Source organism: Macaca nemestrina, chromosome 17, assembly GCF_043159975.1.
Source record: "Macaca nemestrina isolate mMacNem1 chromosome 17, mMacNem.hap1, whole genome shotgun sequence".
Lineage (NCBI taxonomy): Eukaryota > Metazoa > Chordata > Mammalia > Primates > Cercopithecidae > Macaca > Macaca nemestrina.
In genome coordinates this window covers 9,747,948-9,765,801 of record NC_092141.1, presented here as the reverse complement: position 1 = coordinate 9,765,801, position 17,854 = coordinate 9,747,948, and the positions used below count along the sequence as shown (strand labels likewise).

Sequence of the window (17,854 nt, the reverse complement as noted above, 5' to 3'; positions counted from 1 at the left end):
AAGGACAAAGTACTATGATAGTTAGCTCTTCTCTTCCTTTTCTTTATCTGTCTGTTCTCTTATCTTCTTCCTTGGCTGTTCACCAGGTTGGTGGAAGAGGGAGGGAATCCCCAGCACTGGCCACTGACTGTGTGCTGTCCTTTTTTTTGTCTTGAGATGGAGTCTGTGTTGCCCAGGCTGGAATGCAGTGGCACAATCTTGGCTCACTGCAACCTCTGCCTCTTGGGTTTCAGTGATTCTCCTGCCTCAGCTTCCTGTGTAGCTGGGACTACAGGTGTGTGCTATTACACCCAACTAATTTTTGTATTTTTTTTAGTAGAGACAGGGTTTCACCATGTTGTCCAGGCTGGTCTTGAACTCCTGACCTCGTGAACCGCCCGTCTCAGCCTTCCAAAGTGCTGGGATTACAGGCGTGAGCCACGGCGCTCAGCCTATGTGTCCTACTTTCTGCTTGTCCTTAGCATCACTCAGGCACACTCTTTCCCACTACCCTACTTTACCCAACTGCTACACACCTGTCCACATACATGCTGTATAGATTGTTTCCTGGATGATCCTTTGACCTCTTACTAACAACAATCCTCATATAGCAAGGGTGGTCCATTCATCAATTTATTCTCATTCCATCTCCCTCCTCCGCATCTCCTTATGCTCTGTTCTCTCCATAGATTAAAATAAAATATAAAACAAAGAGGCAGAGTGTTCCTAATTGGAGTGTTCCTAATTGGGAATATGCTGAATTCATATGCACAGTATTGTTTTTATCAGGATTCTAAGAAGTGGCAAAGTTAAGTCAGCACCTCAAGGTGGAGAAGTCCCCGGAATGTTTGGTGGAAAAGCCGTGAGCTAGGGTAGAAAGACCTGGGCTCTCACCTAGCATTGCTGTTAACCCAGGCAAGTGACTTAGCCATGCTGGTCCTTAATTTTCTGGTCAGCAAAACAAGAGAATTGGGATTAAGGCCTCTTATAGCATCCACTGTGTGGGTTTCCGTCCTTTGATTACTCATAGACAAAACATCATCATCAAGTTTTACTGTTTCTGAAACTGATGTTCTTTGTTTAAATCTGTAACTAGTATCTGCTGATTTTAAAATGTACCTTTATTGTTTTTATTACAAAGCGTATTATACTTTCTACTGATACATTTCTCATTAGTTGTTCCCAGTGACTCCTCTTTCTCTTCCTTATTCTTTTCTGTCTCATCTCATTCTTCATAGTTAAGTGTTGATGGTTGGTAGCTAGTGTCTCAGGCTTTTCTAGGCTGGAAATATATGCATATGTAAATAAGAAATTCTTTTGACTATAAAGGGATTGTATTATACATATGGTTCTGAAGCTTGTGTTTTTATTGATTAGCAGATGATAGAGACAAACATTAGGAAACAATATTCAGTGAAACATCAGTCTCCCTTATACCCTTAATCCCTAGTTGTCTTTCCTTAGAGGCAATGTTTATATATCAGAAATGTTCTGTGTATATATACACACGTATACAGATATGATTTTTTTTTTTTTTTAACAAAGTGGGAGCATACTGTTCACTGTTTAGCTCCTTGCTGCTGTTGTTGTTTTTCCTCTTTTGGTTTAATGTTATATTTTGTAGATTACTCCATGTCAAATAATTCATGTAAACACTTAGTAAGTGCTCAGAAATGTTAATTATCATTATCAGCCCCCTAAGCAGCTTTCCTATTCTTGGTTTAAGGCTACAAAACATTCCATTGTACAGATACACTAGTTACTTACTGATATTTCCAGTGTGGCTATTATAAATAATAGTTCAGTGGACATCCTTGCTTCTAAGTCCTTGTATGACTGTATCTGCAGGAGAAATGTCTGTTGAAAGACTGTACCTTTTACATTTTGTTAGGTATTTAGAAGGCAGTTTAGCAGTTGGTTGAACCTGTTTGCATTACTATCAAGAATATGTGAGGCAGCCGGGCGTGTGGTGGCTCCCGCCTGTAATCCCAGCACTTTGGGAGGCCGCGGTGGGTGGATCACTTGAGGTCAGGAGTTCGAGACCAGCCTGGACAACATGGGGAAATCCCATGTCTACTGAAAATACAAAAATTAGCTGGGCATGGTGGCGTGCGCATGTAAGCCCAGCTACTTGGGAGGCTGAGGCAGGAGAATCGCTTAAACTCCAGAGCTGGAGGTTGTGGTGAGCCAAGATCATGCCACTGCACTCCAGACTGGGTGACAGGGAGACACTGTCTCAAATAAAAAAAAAAAAAAAAAAAACGGAAAAAAGAAAAAAGGAATGTATGAGGTCAGGTGAAGTGGCTCATGCCTGTAATCCCAGCACTTTGGGAGGCTGAGGCGAGCGGATCATGAGGTCAAAAGATCGAGACCATCCTGACAAACATGGTGAAACCCCGTCTGTACTAAAAATACAAAAATTAGCTGGGCATGGTAGTGGGAGCCTGTAGTCCCAGCTACTCGGGAGGCTGAGACAGGAGAATCGCTTCAACCCTGGAGGCGGAGGTTGCAGTGAGCCGACATCACGCCACTGCACCACTCCAACCTGGAGACAGAGTGAGAATCCATCTCCAAAAAAAAAAAAAGTAAACACTTTTGTACTTTTGTAGTTTGCATCAAGAAAGCTAGTATGTAAAACTTTGTACTTAGTCCAAGGGTAGCGGTGCCGGTTGTTGACAGACGCCACTTCCCTTTTTGCTTCATGCGCGCCTCTGCGCACGCGCCGCACTCTCGTCCACCTATTGGTGAATTGTAGGTTTCTTTGCGAAGACTACATTTCCCAGAAGGATGGTTTTTGGTTTTAACCACCACTTATGAACTGTTGTGGAAAAGATGTTAGAGATTATCTAGTGTTACATATAAAGAGAGAGAGATCCAAAAAGGTGAAATAACTGGTTCAAGAGCATAGATAATGGTAAGAATAGGGCTACAACTCTGCCTTTGGGGCTCCTGGTCTAGCATGTTTGCTAGAATCACACATTAAAATTATTCTCTTTATAATTTTCTTTACAGATCATGCAATGTATTTAAATAGTGAACTGATGGTAACAATTTATAGAGCAAATCTGTTGCATAAAGTAGCACTTTATAAATATTCTAGGTGTGTTAATAGATATTAACATGGAAGAAAGAGAACAATATAGAGAATTTCTCTCCCCCAGCGCCCCCAGTTTTTTAAACAGAGCATCTTAGGGTATTAATATGTAGGAAAACGCCCTGCAACACTGACGCATATAACTCAAAACCTAAGGAATCACTGAGCCAGGTTGCACCACTGGCAGGAAAAGTCATTTAAATTTGGTCACTGGGACTGGGCATGGTGGCTCACGCCTGTAATCCCAGCACTTTGGGAGGCCAAGGCAGGAAGATCACCTGAGGTCATGAGTTCAAGACCAGCCTGGCCAACACAGCAAAACCCTGTCTCTAACAAAAATACAAAATACAAAACTTAGCTGGGTGTGGTGTTGCATGTCTGTAAGCCCAGCTGTTCGGGAGGCTGAGGCAGGAGAACTGCTTGAACCCGGGAGGCAGAGGTTGCAGTGGGCCGAGATCGCATCATTGCATTCCAGCCTGGGTGACAGAGCGAGACTCTGTCTCAAAAATAAATAGTTTGGTCACGGGGAGCAAAGTAATATTTACCTGGTATGTTTCTCAGTGAAAGAACTTGTGTCGTGATCCATATCAGTGTTTGTAAGTCCCTCTGTGACGGTCCTGCCAAGGTCCTTTACCTGATGACCTGATGAAGGTGAAAGTCAGAGTAGGAAAACCACAGGAGTGAAATGGTGAGCATCCCTTCTGGGTAGTAGTGATTACAGTCTGTAAAAGCCACAACTGACTTGAAGAGCTAACTTAATAATGTAATAGTTAAAACGAGGTCATTTATTCACCATTGGACCTTAACAAGATGTCTGCAGAACACAGCTTGAAGGGGACCGAAGACAGAACCTCTTGGATGATCTTGTAACTCGGGAGAGACTACTTCTGGCATCCTTTAAGAATGAGGGTGCCGAACCAGATCTAATCAGGTAGGATGTTTTCATTTACAGGGATTACTTGGTGGGCGAAGACTTCTTTGCAAATATTACAGCTGTTTCCTGAATGCCTTACTTTAGGCATTAAATCAATCAAAATCTATTCTATTCATTTATGGTGTTGGACTATAATATTCTACTCAATTTCGTTTTCGTTAATTTTCTAGGTTTAGGAAACCAGGTATGTTCAGCTGAATCCCATCTTGGGTGGAACATACTAAGGGAGACTGTGGGTGAAGTCAGAACATGTCTTTGGCACTCTTTGGTTGAATTTTCTGCTTTGTTAACTGCCTTGTAAACTCCCGAAGTCAGTACTTCTCTGTGTGGGCAAAGGAGTGTTTTGTTTTTTGTTTTTTTTTTTTTTAATTGACATATTGAAAAAATGAGTCCTAATAAGACTGGGCCAGCACCCACAGAGGCAGAGGAGTTGGACCCTCCTCCCCGTTCTTCACCAGTGAGTGATTCACACTTCAAAGAGCCGACAGCTGCTCTGAGCCCGGCTCTGCTGGAAGACCCCGTGGACGGGTCCGGCTTTCCAAGGCTGAGGCTGATGAACCGTAAATTGCTACATCGTTAAAATTGGCCTCCCCCTGTTTCCAGAACTTCCTGAGCTTCATCATGGGAACCATCACAGAAGGCAATGAGCTTGGGTGGAAAGCCGCCTCTCCTCGTCTTCCACGCTAGGGACGATGCATGTATCGTGGAGAGGAGCTTGTTTCTAGTTAGTTCCCAGTTAGGAGTAGTATGGCTTCCCAAGGGCAGTGGTTTTGGACCCTAGCCATGCATTATCAGACTCCACCTCAGACAAGTGAACCCGAGTGGGATTGGGGTGGAGGGGCAGGGGGCAGGGAGGTCTCAGGTGATTCTAATATACAACCCGGATTGCAAACCACTGCCTAGAACAAGCTGAAGAAAACGAAACTGATTTTCCCGTGGATCCCAGTCTTCTCAGGAGCAGTTTCCAAGGTTCCGTGAAGAAACTGTGAAATACGGAAAGGTAGCTGGGATGTTAAGTTGCTTCTGTGAAGAAAGGAACCTAAGGAGTCGTGAGGGGAGGGTGATACTCTTGGCAGTCTCCTGGGCGGGGTTTAAATGAAGACAGAAGCCTGTGGCGGGCCAATCTACTGTGGTTCCCCATATTTCCCTGGCATATTCAGTCCCAGGGTACAGGGGTGGAGTATGTGGATGAAGGTGGTGTTCCAGGTTGGTCAAAGAGAACAGGGGAGCAAAGGAATCCCCCAAGGTGGAAAGAGTACTGGCGTCTGGGCGCAGTGGCTCACGCCTGTAAGCCTAGCACTTTGGGAGGCCGAGGTGGGTGGATTGCCTGAGCTGAGGAGTTTGAGACCAGCCTGGGCAACAAGGTGAAACACCGTCTCTACTAAAATACAAAAAAAAAAAAAAAAAAGTAGCCGGGCGCAGTGGCGGCCACCTGTAGACCGAGCTACTCAGGAGGCTGAGGCAGGAGAATTGCTTGAACCTGGGAGGTGGAGGTTGCACTGAGCCAAGATTGTGCCACTGCACTCCAGCCTGGGACAGAGCAAGACTCTGTCTCAAAAAAAAAAAAAAAGAACTATCTTTCAGAAGGGGCTTTACACTGAAGACAGCGTCTTTTTAGTCAAGATATTAATAAGGGCATAGTTAGGGCGGGAAGCTTGTTTCATGGAGGAATAGGGGTCATGTAGAGACATGATGGTCAGAAGGGGGCAAAATATTCAGACTGTTCTGCTCGGTAGTGATGAGGCAGTCGTGATAAATAGTCAGTTCCCATTTGAAAAGAGCGTGGACTCTGCTCTTTGCTTGTCATTAATGATGCTGAAGGAGCCAACCTAGGAATTTAGGCCAAGGACCTCTGAAGTCCTCCCACCAGGTCCTTCTGTTTTCTGTTTTTGGACCCAACTTGCCTGCCTTTGTCACCTTTCTTCTCTAATCATCTCTGTGTCCTTTGAACTGTAACCGGCTGATAAGCAGCGTCAGCATTACCTGGCAGCGTGTTGCAAACTCAGAATTTCCAACCCCAGTCCCAAAGTACGGAATTAAAACTTGCATTTTAACAAGATCATCAAGTGATTTGAATGCACACTATAATTTGAGAAATATTGCTTTGTATCATTCCTTTTTTTTTTTTTTTTTTTTTTGAGACAGAGTTTCGTTCTACCACCCAGGCTGGAGTGCAGTGGCACAATTTCAGCTGACTGCAACATCGGCCTCCTGAGTTCAAGTGATTCTCCTGCCTCAGCTTCCCGAGTAGCTGGGATCACAGGCGCACGCCACAACGCCTGGCTAATTTTGTATTTTTGCTAGAGATGAGATTTTACCATGTTGGCCAGGCTGGTCTTGAATATCTGACCTCAGGTGGTCTGCCCGCCTCAGTCTCCCAAAATTCTGGGATTATAGGCATGAGTCACTGCACCTGACCTGTGTCATTTATTCTTAATCATGGTAGTTTGCATCAGAACACAAGAGAGAATGGAAAAAAAAAAAAAAAAAAAAAGAAATAAAAATGTCTAGACCATATACTTGCAGAGTCTCATGCATAGTCTTGAGTGAGACCTGGGCAGCAGTAAGGCTGGGGAGACTGCTGGGTGGATTTAGTAGATGGCAGGGTTAGAACGACTGCTCTATGTCATGATGTACTAGTCATGAGACCTATAGCATGTGTCTGCTATTTGTTTTTTATATGGTAGGCACTATGCTAAGCTCTTTATGTGCTTTTGCTCAGGAGCTCTTTATAATATCCCATTTTGCAGAAGAGAAACTGAGGCTCAGAGGGTTCAAGATTCTAAAGCTAGTCAGTCACAGAACTTAGATTTTAGCTCTGAACTCGTAACCATTGCACCATAAAAAGAGCTGGATGAGGTGTTAGAAGGACCCAGTTCTGTAGCTTTCTAGTCCCTCAGTCATCTGGGCTTCCAAGTCATTGACCTTAGACTGCGGGTACATGTGCTGCCCATTTTTCATTGTTGTTAGGACCAGATGAAGTGACTGCTATGAGATGGGCTTTGTAAACTCTAAGACCTCTGTAAATACAAGATGTTATTACTGGAGCATTGTGTCTCCATCAGGCTGGGAGGGAGCTCATGCTGCCTCATTGCTTTGGAGATCTTCTGTCCCTGGTGTCATGCCCCTTGAGTGCTCTACAGGGACCTGGTCTGTGTGACCCCATCAGATGCTGCACCTGGTCCTCTGCCCTCCATTCTCCTCTTCCACATCTCGTTTGTTCCGTGTCTGCTTGCCTCCGTGCCCAGCTTGCTGCCTATTGTCTTATTAGTGAACAATCTCGTTAATTCTAGCAGTGGAATCAACGGCTGGCAATGTCCTGTCTTCTGGAGGTATTTTAACCAAAACCTCCTTAAACCCTAGGATTTAAACCACAGTGAATTAGTTGATAGGAATGTTTAGGGAATTTGGCAGGTTATTGTCAGGTGGTGGTTTTGGATAGAGGCCTTCTGAGGAAGACCTCTGGGTCCTGCCACTGGGACTGCCTTCTGCTCTTCATGCCTATAAGGCTGATCCATGTGGTGGACTACAGCTGTTGCTTGTTGGTGTGTTGGTGAGTGACTGAGTGGCATGGGGACAGAGATCATACTGGGGAGACACTGTCAAGCAAAGGTAACTGAATCCCTGAGGGTTGAAATAAAGTAACTGGCCAGACCTATTTACATGCTGTCAAGATGAAACCAAGGGCAACATAGAGATTGGTGTATCTTTTCAGGACCAGAAGTCTAGGATAGATCAGAATAAGCTTCTAGAAGAATTCTTTTTAAAAAGAATGTAAGCCCTGTCAGGGAGAAATGACTCCTGTGGAGTGATTTGAAGAAGGTAGACATGGACATAACACACAGTGATGGTCCGTTCCGGATGACGTGGAATCTGGCCAACAGCGGGAAACCAATGTGGCGACTGGACATTGAGCACCATGAAGAAAGAAAGTCATTGCAGATGCAGAGAGGAAGGAGAGGGATGTCGGTGGCCTGGAAGGTGAATTTCCCCTTCACTTCCATTGGTGAATCCTTGTTGGGCTAGGATTGCTTTAGACCCAACACCCTAACAGGAACGTGTCTACATATGCTTGTCCAAAAAGTGTAAGTCCTGTGGACATTCCAGAGAAATCTGATCAATAAGAAAATTCATACTAGAAAAAACCACTGTCAAAAGCTATGTAGAAAAGTCCCTGGGAAATCTGCTCAAGGGCCATGAGAACAAATACCCAGCTAGCGTTGCTCCAACTGGTCAGGGAAGATGGCACCATGTGGACTTATTGAGGACCAGCAAGAAGTGTGTGGTTGAGTGAATGCTAAAGCCTAAGTGGACTGCCAGAAGCGGATTTTCTTAGATTTGAGGTCAGAGTTGCTGGTCTTTGATTTCCTTCACCTGCCTATGTGAGAGTATTATTTTTGCCTTCTTTACCCCTAATCCCCATCCTTGAGACCTCCCCTTCTTTCCCCAACTTCTCATACCTAATAGTTCTGTTGCTTGGACCTAGCCTTCTGAGGACCGTAATTCAATTGTAAACGTGACTTGTGCATTATATGACATGTTCAATCACAGTTTGATTGTATCCCCTTCCCCGTTGATTGTCAGTTGCCTGGTCATTTCTAATACCAGCTGTTAGGGAACGCTCAGCTCTATCTATCTTTGGAGAAACTCATTCGTTTCTCTGCCAGTTGGTTTCTGTAGTATCTCCAGTGACTTACAGAGATTTCCTTAGACCTCTCCACAGTTAATTCCCAGTCCCAGGCTCCTCCAAGATTTTCGTTTGCTTCTCTAATCTCGGGATTCCTCCAGCATTTTTCTTTGCTTCTGTAGTTCTTGGTTTTTGGGGGGGTCAGTTGGGTTGCTTTGTCACTTTGTGGGTGGAGGGTAGGTGTCTTTCTCTTAATTCATGACGTCCAGAAGCACAGTGGCCAGAAAGCCTTGTCAGAACTTTGAAATGTTATAGACATGCTCACTGTGGCACATTTTGTCATTAATGCTAGACCATGACCACAACACATTTACTGTTAGAGAACTGGGGTTAATCTGCTAATCAGCATTTCTCTAGTAACTGACAGCAATGCCACAAGATCAGTTTACCTTAGCAGGACTCGCTTGGGACCTGGTGAGCCTTCTTTCCTTCCTTCCTTCCTTCCTAGAGCCCCTACCTCTGTTTCCCTCTTTCTCGTTACTTTGTGCAACCCTCTTTTCCTCTCTTTCTTCCCCATCCCTCGTTCCTGAGAACCTTTCCATCCCTCTTTTCCCTCCTTTCTCTTCCTCCTCATATGTGGCCTTATTAGGGAGAGTCAAGTATGGTTGGACTTCAGTTTGGATTAGCATTTCCTTTAAATAGACATTAATGTGGCAATCACACAATTGAATGCGTAACTGGTCATGTGACAGAATCTTAGTTTTACCTTACGGATTACTGGTCATTATTCTAAAGCAGTAAGCCTTGGTCTCAATAAGCAATGGTTGAGTAATTTAGGTTATTTGGAAACTTGTTAAAGAAGTCGCTGCAACAGTGTCTCTTAGAAGAAGATAAGCCCTGTCTCATAAAGCAATGACACAGCTTCTGATTTAAAACCTTCCCGCCCTTTATATTCGAGAGCATTGCTAAATCTCACAATTAGTTAAATCTTTGCCTGTAAAGAGAGGGAAAAAAAAACAACAAAAACCATTGCATACTCCACTGCTCTGTGACCATCTCAAAGATTATGTGATTAACTCGGCTGCAGTGGGTGGCTAATTGGCTGAGCTTTAATCTTCACACCACCAACTATGCAGAGGATTATAGGGAATAGGAAGTTGTTTAGAGTTTGAGGTAGTAGTTGTATGTCAGGAAGGATATATTAACAAGCAGACCAATTGCTAAAATCAAAAGAAGGTGATAATGAAATGGCTACATTTTCTCAGAGTGCAGATTTTTAAAATTTGATTTTAGAGATAGACTTTTCTCTTGCACTACTGACAAAACATGATTATTTCCAGTGTCTAATTCATATCACTGTATTGGTCGTCAAGATGGGCAAAAGAAAAATTTACATTAAATTCTGACATTAAAAATGCTCCTCCCCATTTTAAACCGTTGAATGTTTTATTTCAATTTAAATCTTGGTTTATAAGAAGGATGATTTATGTCCCATAGTACTTAGATTTCCTAAAGAATCATTGATTTGTGCTTCATATTGCTTAATGTTGTTAGCACGTGACCAACCTACTCTTCTAGAAGAAGGAAGTGGCTAAGGAATATACATCCATATCATAAACCCCCTTCTCTCTTTTATTTATGTCCCTGAAATACAGCGACTTCCTAGCTTTTCTGACATGCAAGGGTGTGCTGAAATCAGTACAGATTTGCTTTGTCCTCTTAAGTGAATGTAGGGATAGTTGAACCCCAAGAAGTTATTAAGTGCAGTCAAGAATATTATAATTTCCTGCTAGTTTAATGAAAAATAGGTAAGGAAGCAAAAACGTGGTGAAGCAAACCTTCCTTCATTAAGTAGATCTTTATTGAGTGCCTGCTATGTGCTATACACTGATACTGGAAGTGTAGTGGTAAAAAAAAACCAAAACTACAAAAGCACCTACTTTTTGCAGTTGAGCTACGTACGGTCCAGGGAGAGAGACAGGTGTGAAATAAAGAACCATATAATCAGTAAAATATATTCAAAAAAATAGATTATATTTTGAGAGCATGTTAGTGGGAAGCTGATTTAGCTAGGGAGACTACGGTTAATACTTAACTGTTTTTCTTTTTTGGAAGTGTATATTTTGTCTCTTGGTCTTTATTTTAAATACCTCAAGGACAGAGACCAAAGCCTAGCACAATTTTTAATAAATAATTGCGCAATGAATGAGCGTCTTCACACACGTTTCTGTATCTGCCGTAACATCCAGCCCAGAGTTGGGTATATACAGCAGGTGTGTTGTTGATGCAGCACGTTTTTGTTGACGGAAAGGTTGACTGAGCCAGGAGGCGATAGACTGTGTTAACAAACCTGCAAATGTCACACTTTTAATGAAAGCTTTTTTGCCTGCCTCGTGTAAAGTCTGTCACGTAAAGCTGCCTCCGAGATTCAGGTTGCTTCCGTCTCTGGGCTGTGCTCTCATGACACAAGGCCTGCGTGTTCCCCATGACTGGAGAAGAATGAGGGTGTGGAGAACTCACATCCGTCTTCTATGCTTTGGCCTGCAAGTTTCACACACTCAGCCCCTTGGCCATAACTAGTCACGTGGCTCCAACCTAGCTGTGAGGGCGGCTGGGGGATGTAATCTTTCTGTATACTCAAGAGGAGGGTCTGGTGAAGCATGCAGCTTTGTCTCTGCCTCCCTGATTATTTTGGGTAGTTTGATGGAAAGACAAATAGCTTTGGTACATAGTCTTGCTGCTTTCTTCTTGAGCAACAATTAGAATCAGAAGTTACTGAAACCACGCAAGGTGGGCTAAGAGGTGTCCATGGGGGGATCAGTTTGTCATTTATAATGCCTGTTCTTGGCCGGGTGTGGTGGCTCGCGCCTGTAATCCTAGCACTTTCGGAGGCCAAGGCGGGTGGATCATGAGGTCAGGGGTTCGAGACCAGCCTGGCCAACATGGTGAAACCCCGTCTCTACTAAAAAAATAAAAAAATTAGCTAGGCATGGTGGTGGGCGCTTGTAATCCCAGCTACTCGGGAGGCTGAGGCAGGAGAATCTCTTGAAACCAGAAGACGGAGGTTGCAGTGAGCTGAGATCGCGCCACTGCACTCCAGCTTGGGCAACAAGAGCGAAACCCCGTCTCAAATTAAAAAAAAAGCCCATTCTTTCAGAGTTCAGAGTTTACTCAGGAAGGGGAAATGTACACAAAGACAGATCACAGCACAGTGGAATTAGTGCAGATGGGTGTGTAGAAGCGTGATGAAGACCAGAAGGGAAGGTTGCTTCTTCAGCGTTCGGGGGAGGAGGACAAAGAAGTCTGGAAAAGAAGGTTGTGCTTATTGTCCTGACCCCACTCTGACTGACGTTTGTTAAGGGGGTGCCTGGGTTTAGCTCTCAAGACTAGTGTAGCAGTTGGCTGCCCTCAACCACGTATAACAGATAACCCTACTGAAAATGGCTTAAATAGGGAAAAATGTCCCATGAAATAAGTTGCAGGTTAGAGAAGTGAGAGGGCTGATTGACAGCCCAGTGGGGCCGTCACGGCTTCAGGTTCTTGCTGTCTCTTCATTTCCCTTCGCCTCCCAATACTCAGTGTTGGCTTTGCCTTCTGAGTGACTCCTCTCGTGGTCTCAGAATAGCTACAGCAGTTCCCAGCCACACTCCAGGCATAACGATAGAAGAGAAAGGAGAATGTGTCTTGCATGAGTAATATAATTCATATGGCTAAGACATCTACAAAGCATTGAACAGGATTCAGTGAAAAATCTTCCCACTATGTCTCCTCCTCCTCAACATAAGTAATTACTCTCAATAAGTTTTGGCATATCCTTCCAGGGTTCTCTTAAGCGCATACCAGCAAATAGGAATGTATTATTTCTCTCCATCTTTTACACACTTGATAACGTATCATACATAGCATTCTGCAACATTCTTTTGTCACCTGATCAAATATCTTGGAGATTTTCCCAATCGTGACATAAGGTTTTGTCATTAGTTTTTGTAGCCTTATAATATTTCATTGTATGCATTTACTGTCATTTATTTAACTAGTCTCTTATATATATGAGTATTGTTTTCAGTCTTTTCTATTACAAAACTATAGTAGTGAGGAATTTTGCATATGTGAAAGTATATCTCTAGGTAAGTTCTTAGAAGTAGGATGACTAGAGGCCGGGCATGGTGGCTCACGCATGTAATCCCAGCACTTTGGGAGGCCAAGGTGGGCGGATCATGAGGTCAGGAGATCGAGACCATCCTGGCTAACACAGTGAAACTAAATATACTAAAATACAAAAATCTCTACTAAAAACACAAAAAATTAGCCAGGCGTGGTGGTGGGTGCCTGTGGTCCCAGCTACTTGGGAGGCTGAGGCAGGAGAATGGCGTGAACCCGGGAGGCGGAGTTTGCAGTGAGCCGAGATTGTGCGTCTGCACTCCAGCCTGGGTGACAGAGCGAGACTCTGTCTCAAAAAAAAAAAAAAAAAAAAAAGTGACTTTAATATTAATAGCAGACATTAATTATCAACAGTTTTCAGATAAACAATAAAAAAGTACAATTTAAAAAACTTGGATTTAAAAGAGCAACCAAAAAGATTTTAAAAACAAATAAATTTGATGAGAAACATGTTACACTTTTTTGAAGAAAATGTTACTGAAAGACCTGAAAAATGCCTTGGAGAGAAAAACAAACAAAAAAATCCCATGATCTTCGATGAGAAAATTCAACATTGTAAGGGATTTCAAGATTTAACACAATCCCAATTTTTTTTAAAGAATTGTTCTATCTTATGGAATTACATTAGCTGATTCTAGAATTCGTGTTAAAAAATAAGCAAAACTCGGCCAGGCGCGGTGGCTCACGCCTGTAATCCCAGCACTTTGGGAGGCCAAGGTAGGTGGATCATGAGGTCAAGAGATTTGAGACCACCCTGCCAACATGGTGAAACCTCGTCTCTACTAAAAATACCAAAATTAGCTGGGCGCGGTGGCGGGCACCTGTAATCCCAGCTACTTGGGAGGCTGAGGCAGGAGAATCGCTTGAACCCAGGAGGTGGAGGTTGCAGTCAGCCGAAATTGCACCACTGCACTCTAGCCTGGCGACAGAGTGAGATTCTGTCTCCAAAAAACAAACAAACAAACAAAAAAGCCAAACTCTTAAAAAGAAGTTTAATGGCAGATTTGTCCTATCATATATGAAAACAAAGTATCCATATTTTTAAAATGTGGTACTAGCATATAAGTAGACAGAAGGACCAATGGAACACATTACAAAGTCCAGACATAGATCAAAATACATATGGGAATGTATTCTGTGATAATGCAGCATCTTACATTTGAAGATGAGAAAATGAACTACTAAGTAAAAAATGTAGTCAGTCACAAAAATAGAATAGAGCTAAGTAGGAAAAATGTAGGATTCATACTCTTCACCATTTAAATTCCAAATGGATCAAAGATTTAATAGTTATAAAACCACAAAAGTACCAGAAAAAAAACACGAAAATTTCTTTATAACCTTGGTTCACTATAGTTATATATAATAATTACATAAAACTCTACTAAGATTACTATATAAAGCTCTCTTTATATGTTAGTTTGGAGTAGGATACGAAAGTAACAACATTCTTTGGGAAAGACTGTTGGGAAACAGGCACTCACATAAATTGCTGGCACAAGTTTAGACTGGTTCTACCCTGCTAGAAAATAACTTGTGAAATGCTATTGCAATTACAAATGCACATACCCTCTGACCTAGCCATCCTACTTTTTTTTTTTTTTTTTTGAGACAGAGTCTCGCTCTGTCACCCAGGCTGGAGTGCAGACGCACAATCTCGGCTCACTGCAAACTCCGCCTCCCGGGTTCACGCCATTCTCCTGCCTCAGCCTCCTGAGTAGCTGGGTGGGACTACAGGCGCCCGCCACCACGCCTGGCTAATTTTTTGTATTTTTAGTAGAGACAGGGTTTCACTGTGTTAGCCGGGATGGTCTTGATCTCCTGACCTTGTGATCCACCCGCCTCGGCCTCCCAAAGTGCTGGGATCACAGGTGTGAGTCACCACGCCCGGCCTAAAGTCACTTTCTTAATTCTCTAATAGCTTTTGGCATTTTTTTGTCTTTTTTTTTTTTTTTTTTGTATTTTTCAGTTATTTGTTTTTAAAGAGCAATGAGACACTTCCTGGAAGCTTCCTAATTGACTTTGGCTCAAAATAGAAATAGACTATTGTACCACATGACCATATTATACCAAAAATTATGGGAGAATGGGGTTTCTGTGATTGACTAGCTTAGTTCAGGAGGGAGATATTCTTGAGCTGAAAATGAGGATGAAGTTATGGTCTCTGAGCAGTGGAGCCCTGAAGAAAGTTGAGGTTCTGATAACAAGGAAGATGAGACATAATGATGCTGGGTAGGCAAGTTGTAGTGTCTGTATCATCTCTTCTCTGCAACTCCCTAAGCAACTGCAACTCTCTTCTTGAAGTTTCTTCAAGAACCAGAGACTCAAGGTTCAATTCTTTGACCTCATTAAGAACCTTCATTTCTTGTCACTTCTCTTTTCATTGAAATCCCAGAGAGGTAGTGACTCGCTGACCTTTTGGGTTATTTTATTTAGGCTCAAATGAACCTAAGTCATTACTTTAAGTCTCCAATTCACTTTTTTTTTTTTTTTTTTTTTGAGACAGAGTCTCCCTTTGTCATCCAGGCTGGAGTACAGTGGCACGATCTCGTCTCACTGCAAGCTCCGTTTCCTGGGTTCACACCATTCTCCTGCCTCTGCCTCCTGAGTAGCTGGGACTACAGGCGCCAGCCACCACGCCCGGCTAATTTTTTTGTATTTTTAGTAGAGACGGGGTTTCACCGTGTTAGCCAGGATGGTCTCGAACTCCTGACCTCGTGATCCGCCCGCCTCGGCCTCCCAGAGTACTGGGATTACAGGCGTGAGCCACCGCGCCCGGCCTCCAATTCACTTTTTAAAGAAGCTGGGATGTTTACACCCATCACTTGTCTTCCTGAAGAGGTTTAGGAGAAGTACTTTCGAAGTGCAAGCAGTTTTTTTTTTTGTTTCATTTTGTTTTGAGACGGAGTCTCGCTCTGTCACCCAGGCTGGAGCAGTGGCGCAATCTTGGCTCACCGCAGCCTCCACCTCCGAGGTTCTAGCAATTCTCCTGCCTCAGCCTCCCAAGTAGCTGGGATTACAGGCACATATCACCATGCCCAGCTCATTTTTGTATTTTTAGTAGAGACGGGGTGTCACCAAGTTGGCCAGGCTGGTCTCGAATTGCTGACCTCAGGTGATCCACCTGCCTCGGCCTCTGAAAGTGCTGGCATTACAAGGCGTGAGCCATCGTGCCCAGCCTGCAAACAGTTTTAATGTGACACATTTATACAGTTTCATAGAGCTGGTTTCTTCTGCAGACAGATAATCTTGTATATATTTTGTTAATTCTTGTTTAATTCTGTTTTGAGAAGTAGTAGCTTCTGGCTTTGTCTACATGTTCTGGAGAGATGTTAGTAGATAATTTGGTGCAAGGACTAATAGAATGACAAAGGGAGTATTTGAAATAGGAACTGACCAGAAACATGTGGAATATATGTTGCCTTAGCACATTTTTTCCACTGTTGATGCTGCATCATCTTTTTTGCTTCACAGTATATCTTGAAGATGATGAGGCAGAATGTTTAGGGTAATACTGTTAACTAATGGTCTGATACTAGCCATATAATGTATATAGTGACCGTGTTTTCTTGGAGAGAAAAACTAGGTATGTCATATGATGAAGTATTTTTTTGGGGACTCTTCTTGGTGGAGGAGGCGGTTTGGTTGATAGTGTTAGGCCAAAATGTTGACCATTCCAGTGGTTTATGGGAATGAATGTTTGTTTTTGAAGAATGTTTTTTAAATAGAAATTTATTTTTAAAGTAATTTATTACATTGTTAAACTGTACAAAAGCATAATCAATGAAAATTCAGGCTCCTCCTACTTCTCACCTACAATTTCCCAATTTCTTCCCCAGAAGTAACCACTTTCAACAGCTTTCTGTTTGTGTGCCCTTCTGGAGGGATTCTACATGTGTCCAAGGATATATGCACAGGCCCGTATCCCCAGTCTCTGTTTCAACTTGTTTGTGTTTTTTTTAAAAAAACAAATTATAATATAATATGCATTCTTTACTGCACGTCATCTTTTTTGCTTAACAGTATATCTTGGAGATGACGAAGTAGAAGGCTTCAATACTCTTAAATATCTTGAAACTACCTTAGAACTTGACAGTGTAACTATTTGAAGTTTTTAGGTTAAGTATGTTCTCACAAGACTGATTATCACCAGAAGAGATCTCTGTAGCTACTTAGTCCGGATTTTTTTTTTTCCCCTCACCATGGGATAGGAAAGGAAGCTCTACTAACAGCCTGACTTCCAAATAGAGACTAAATGTAAAGAAAGATTATCTCTCTGGATGACTGATGGAGCAAAGAAAACCAGAGACCTTGAGATCTGAACAAATGGTCATTGCAATTCCATGTCATTGATCAAGTCAAGAAAGGTATCCAGCCATTATCTTGTGAAAGAGAATGAAGTATAGCCCGTCCACACGTGGTTAGCAGCGGCAACCTGGTAGTTTCTCTCCTCAGCAGCTTTTAAAAGCTAGGCAACAAAGAAAAACCAAATGAAAAAATTGTAAGGCTGCTATCATAGTACCTTTTTTTTTTTTTTTTTTTTTTTTGAGATGGAGTCTTGCTCTGTCGCCCAGGCTGGAGTGCAGTGGCCGGATCTCAGCTCACTGCAAGCTCTGCCTCCCGGGTTCACGCCATTCTCCTGCCTCAGCCTCCCGAGTAGCCGGGACTACAGGCGCCCGCCACCTCGCCCGGCTGGTTGTTTGTATTTTTTAGTAGAGACGGGGTTTCACCGTGTTAGCCAGGATGGTCTCGATCTCCTGACCTCATGATCCGCCCGTCTCGGCCTCCCGAAGTGCTGGGATTACAGGCTTGAGCCACCGCGCCCGGCCCATAGTACCTTTTTTTTAAAAAAATCATGAAATCTGGAGAAATAAGTAAAATGAAAGATGTGTGAGACTTCTACACTGAAAACTATAAAACATTATTTAGGGAAACTAAGTAAAACTGAATAGATATAGAGTAGTCCCCTGCTTAAGTGCAGAGGACACGTTCTAAGACCCTCAGTGGATTCTTGAAAGCGTGGGTAGTACTGAGCCCTGTATATGCTATGTTTTTACTT

At 42.9% G+C, this 17,854-nt stretch overlaps 1 protein-coding gene across 4 annotated transcripts in view; it reads left to right on the top strand.

The window, feature by feature from the left end:
* The window catches only part of LOC105473583 (syntaxin 8), a 331,555-nt gene that overhangs the window by 26,534 nt on the left and 287,167 nt on the right, over positions 1–17,854 (top strand). For all 4 annotated transcript variants that reach the window (XR_011615369.1, XR_011615370.1, XM_071082343.1 and 1 more), the window contains exon 4: positions 3,894–4,004. Coding sequence is in view for 2 of the 4 variants with exons in the window: in XM_071082343.1 (XP_070938444.1) it covers positions 3,894–4,004 (111 nt within the window). In the remaining 2 variants the exon portion in view is untranslated. The remainder of the gene's footprint in view (positions 1–3,893; positions 4,005–17,854) is intronic.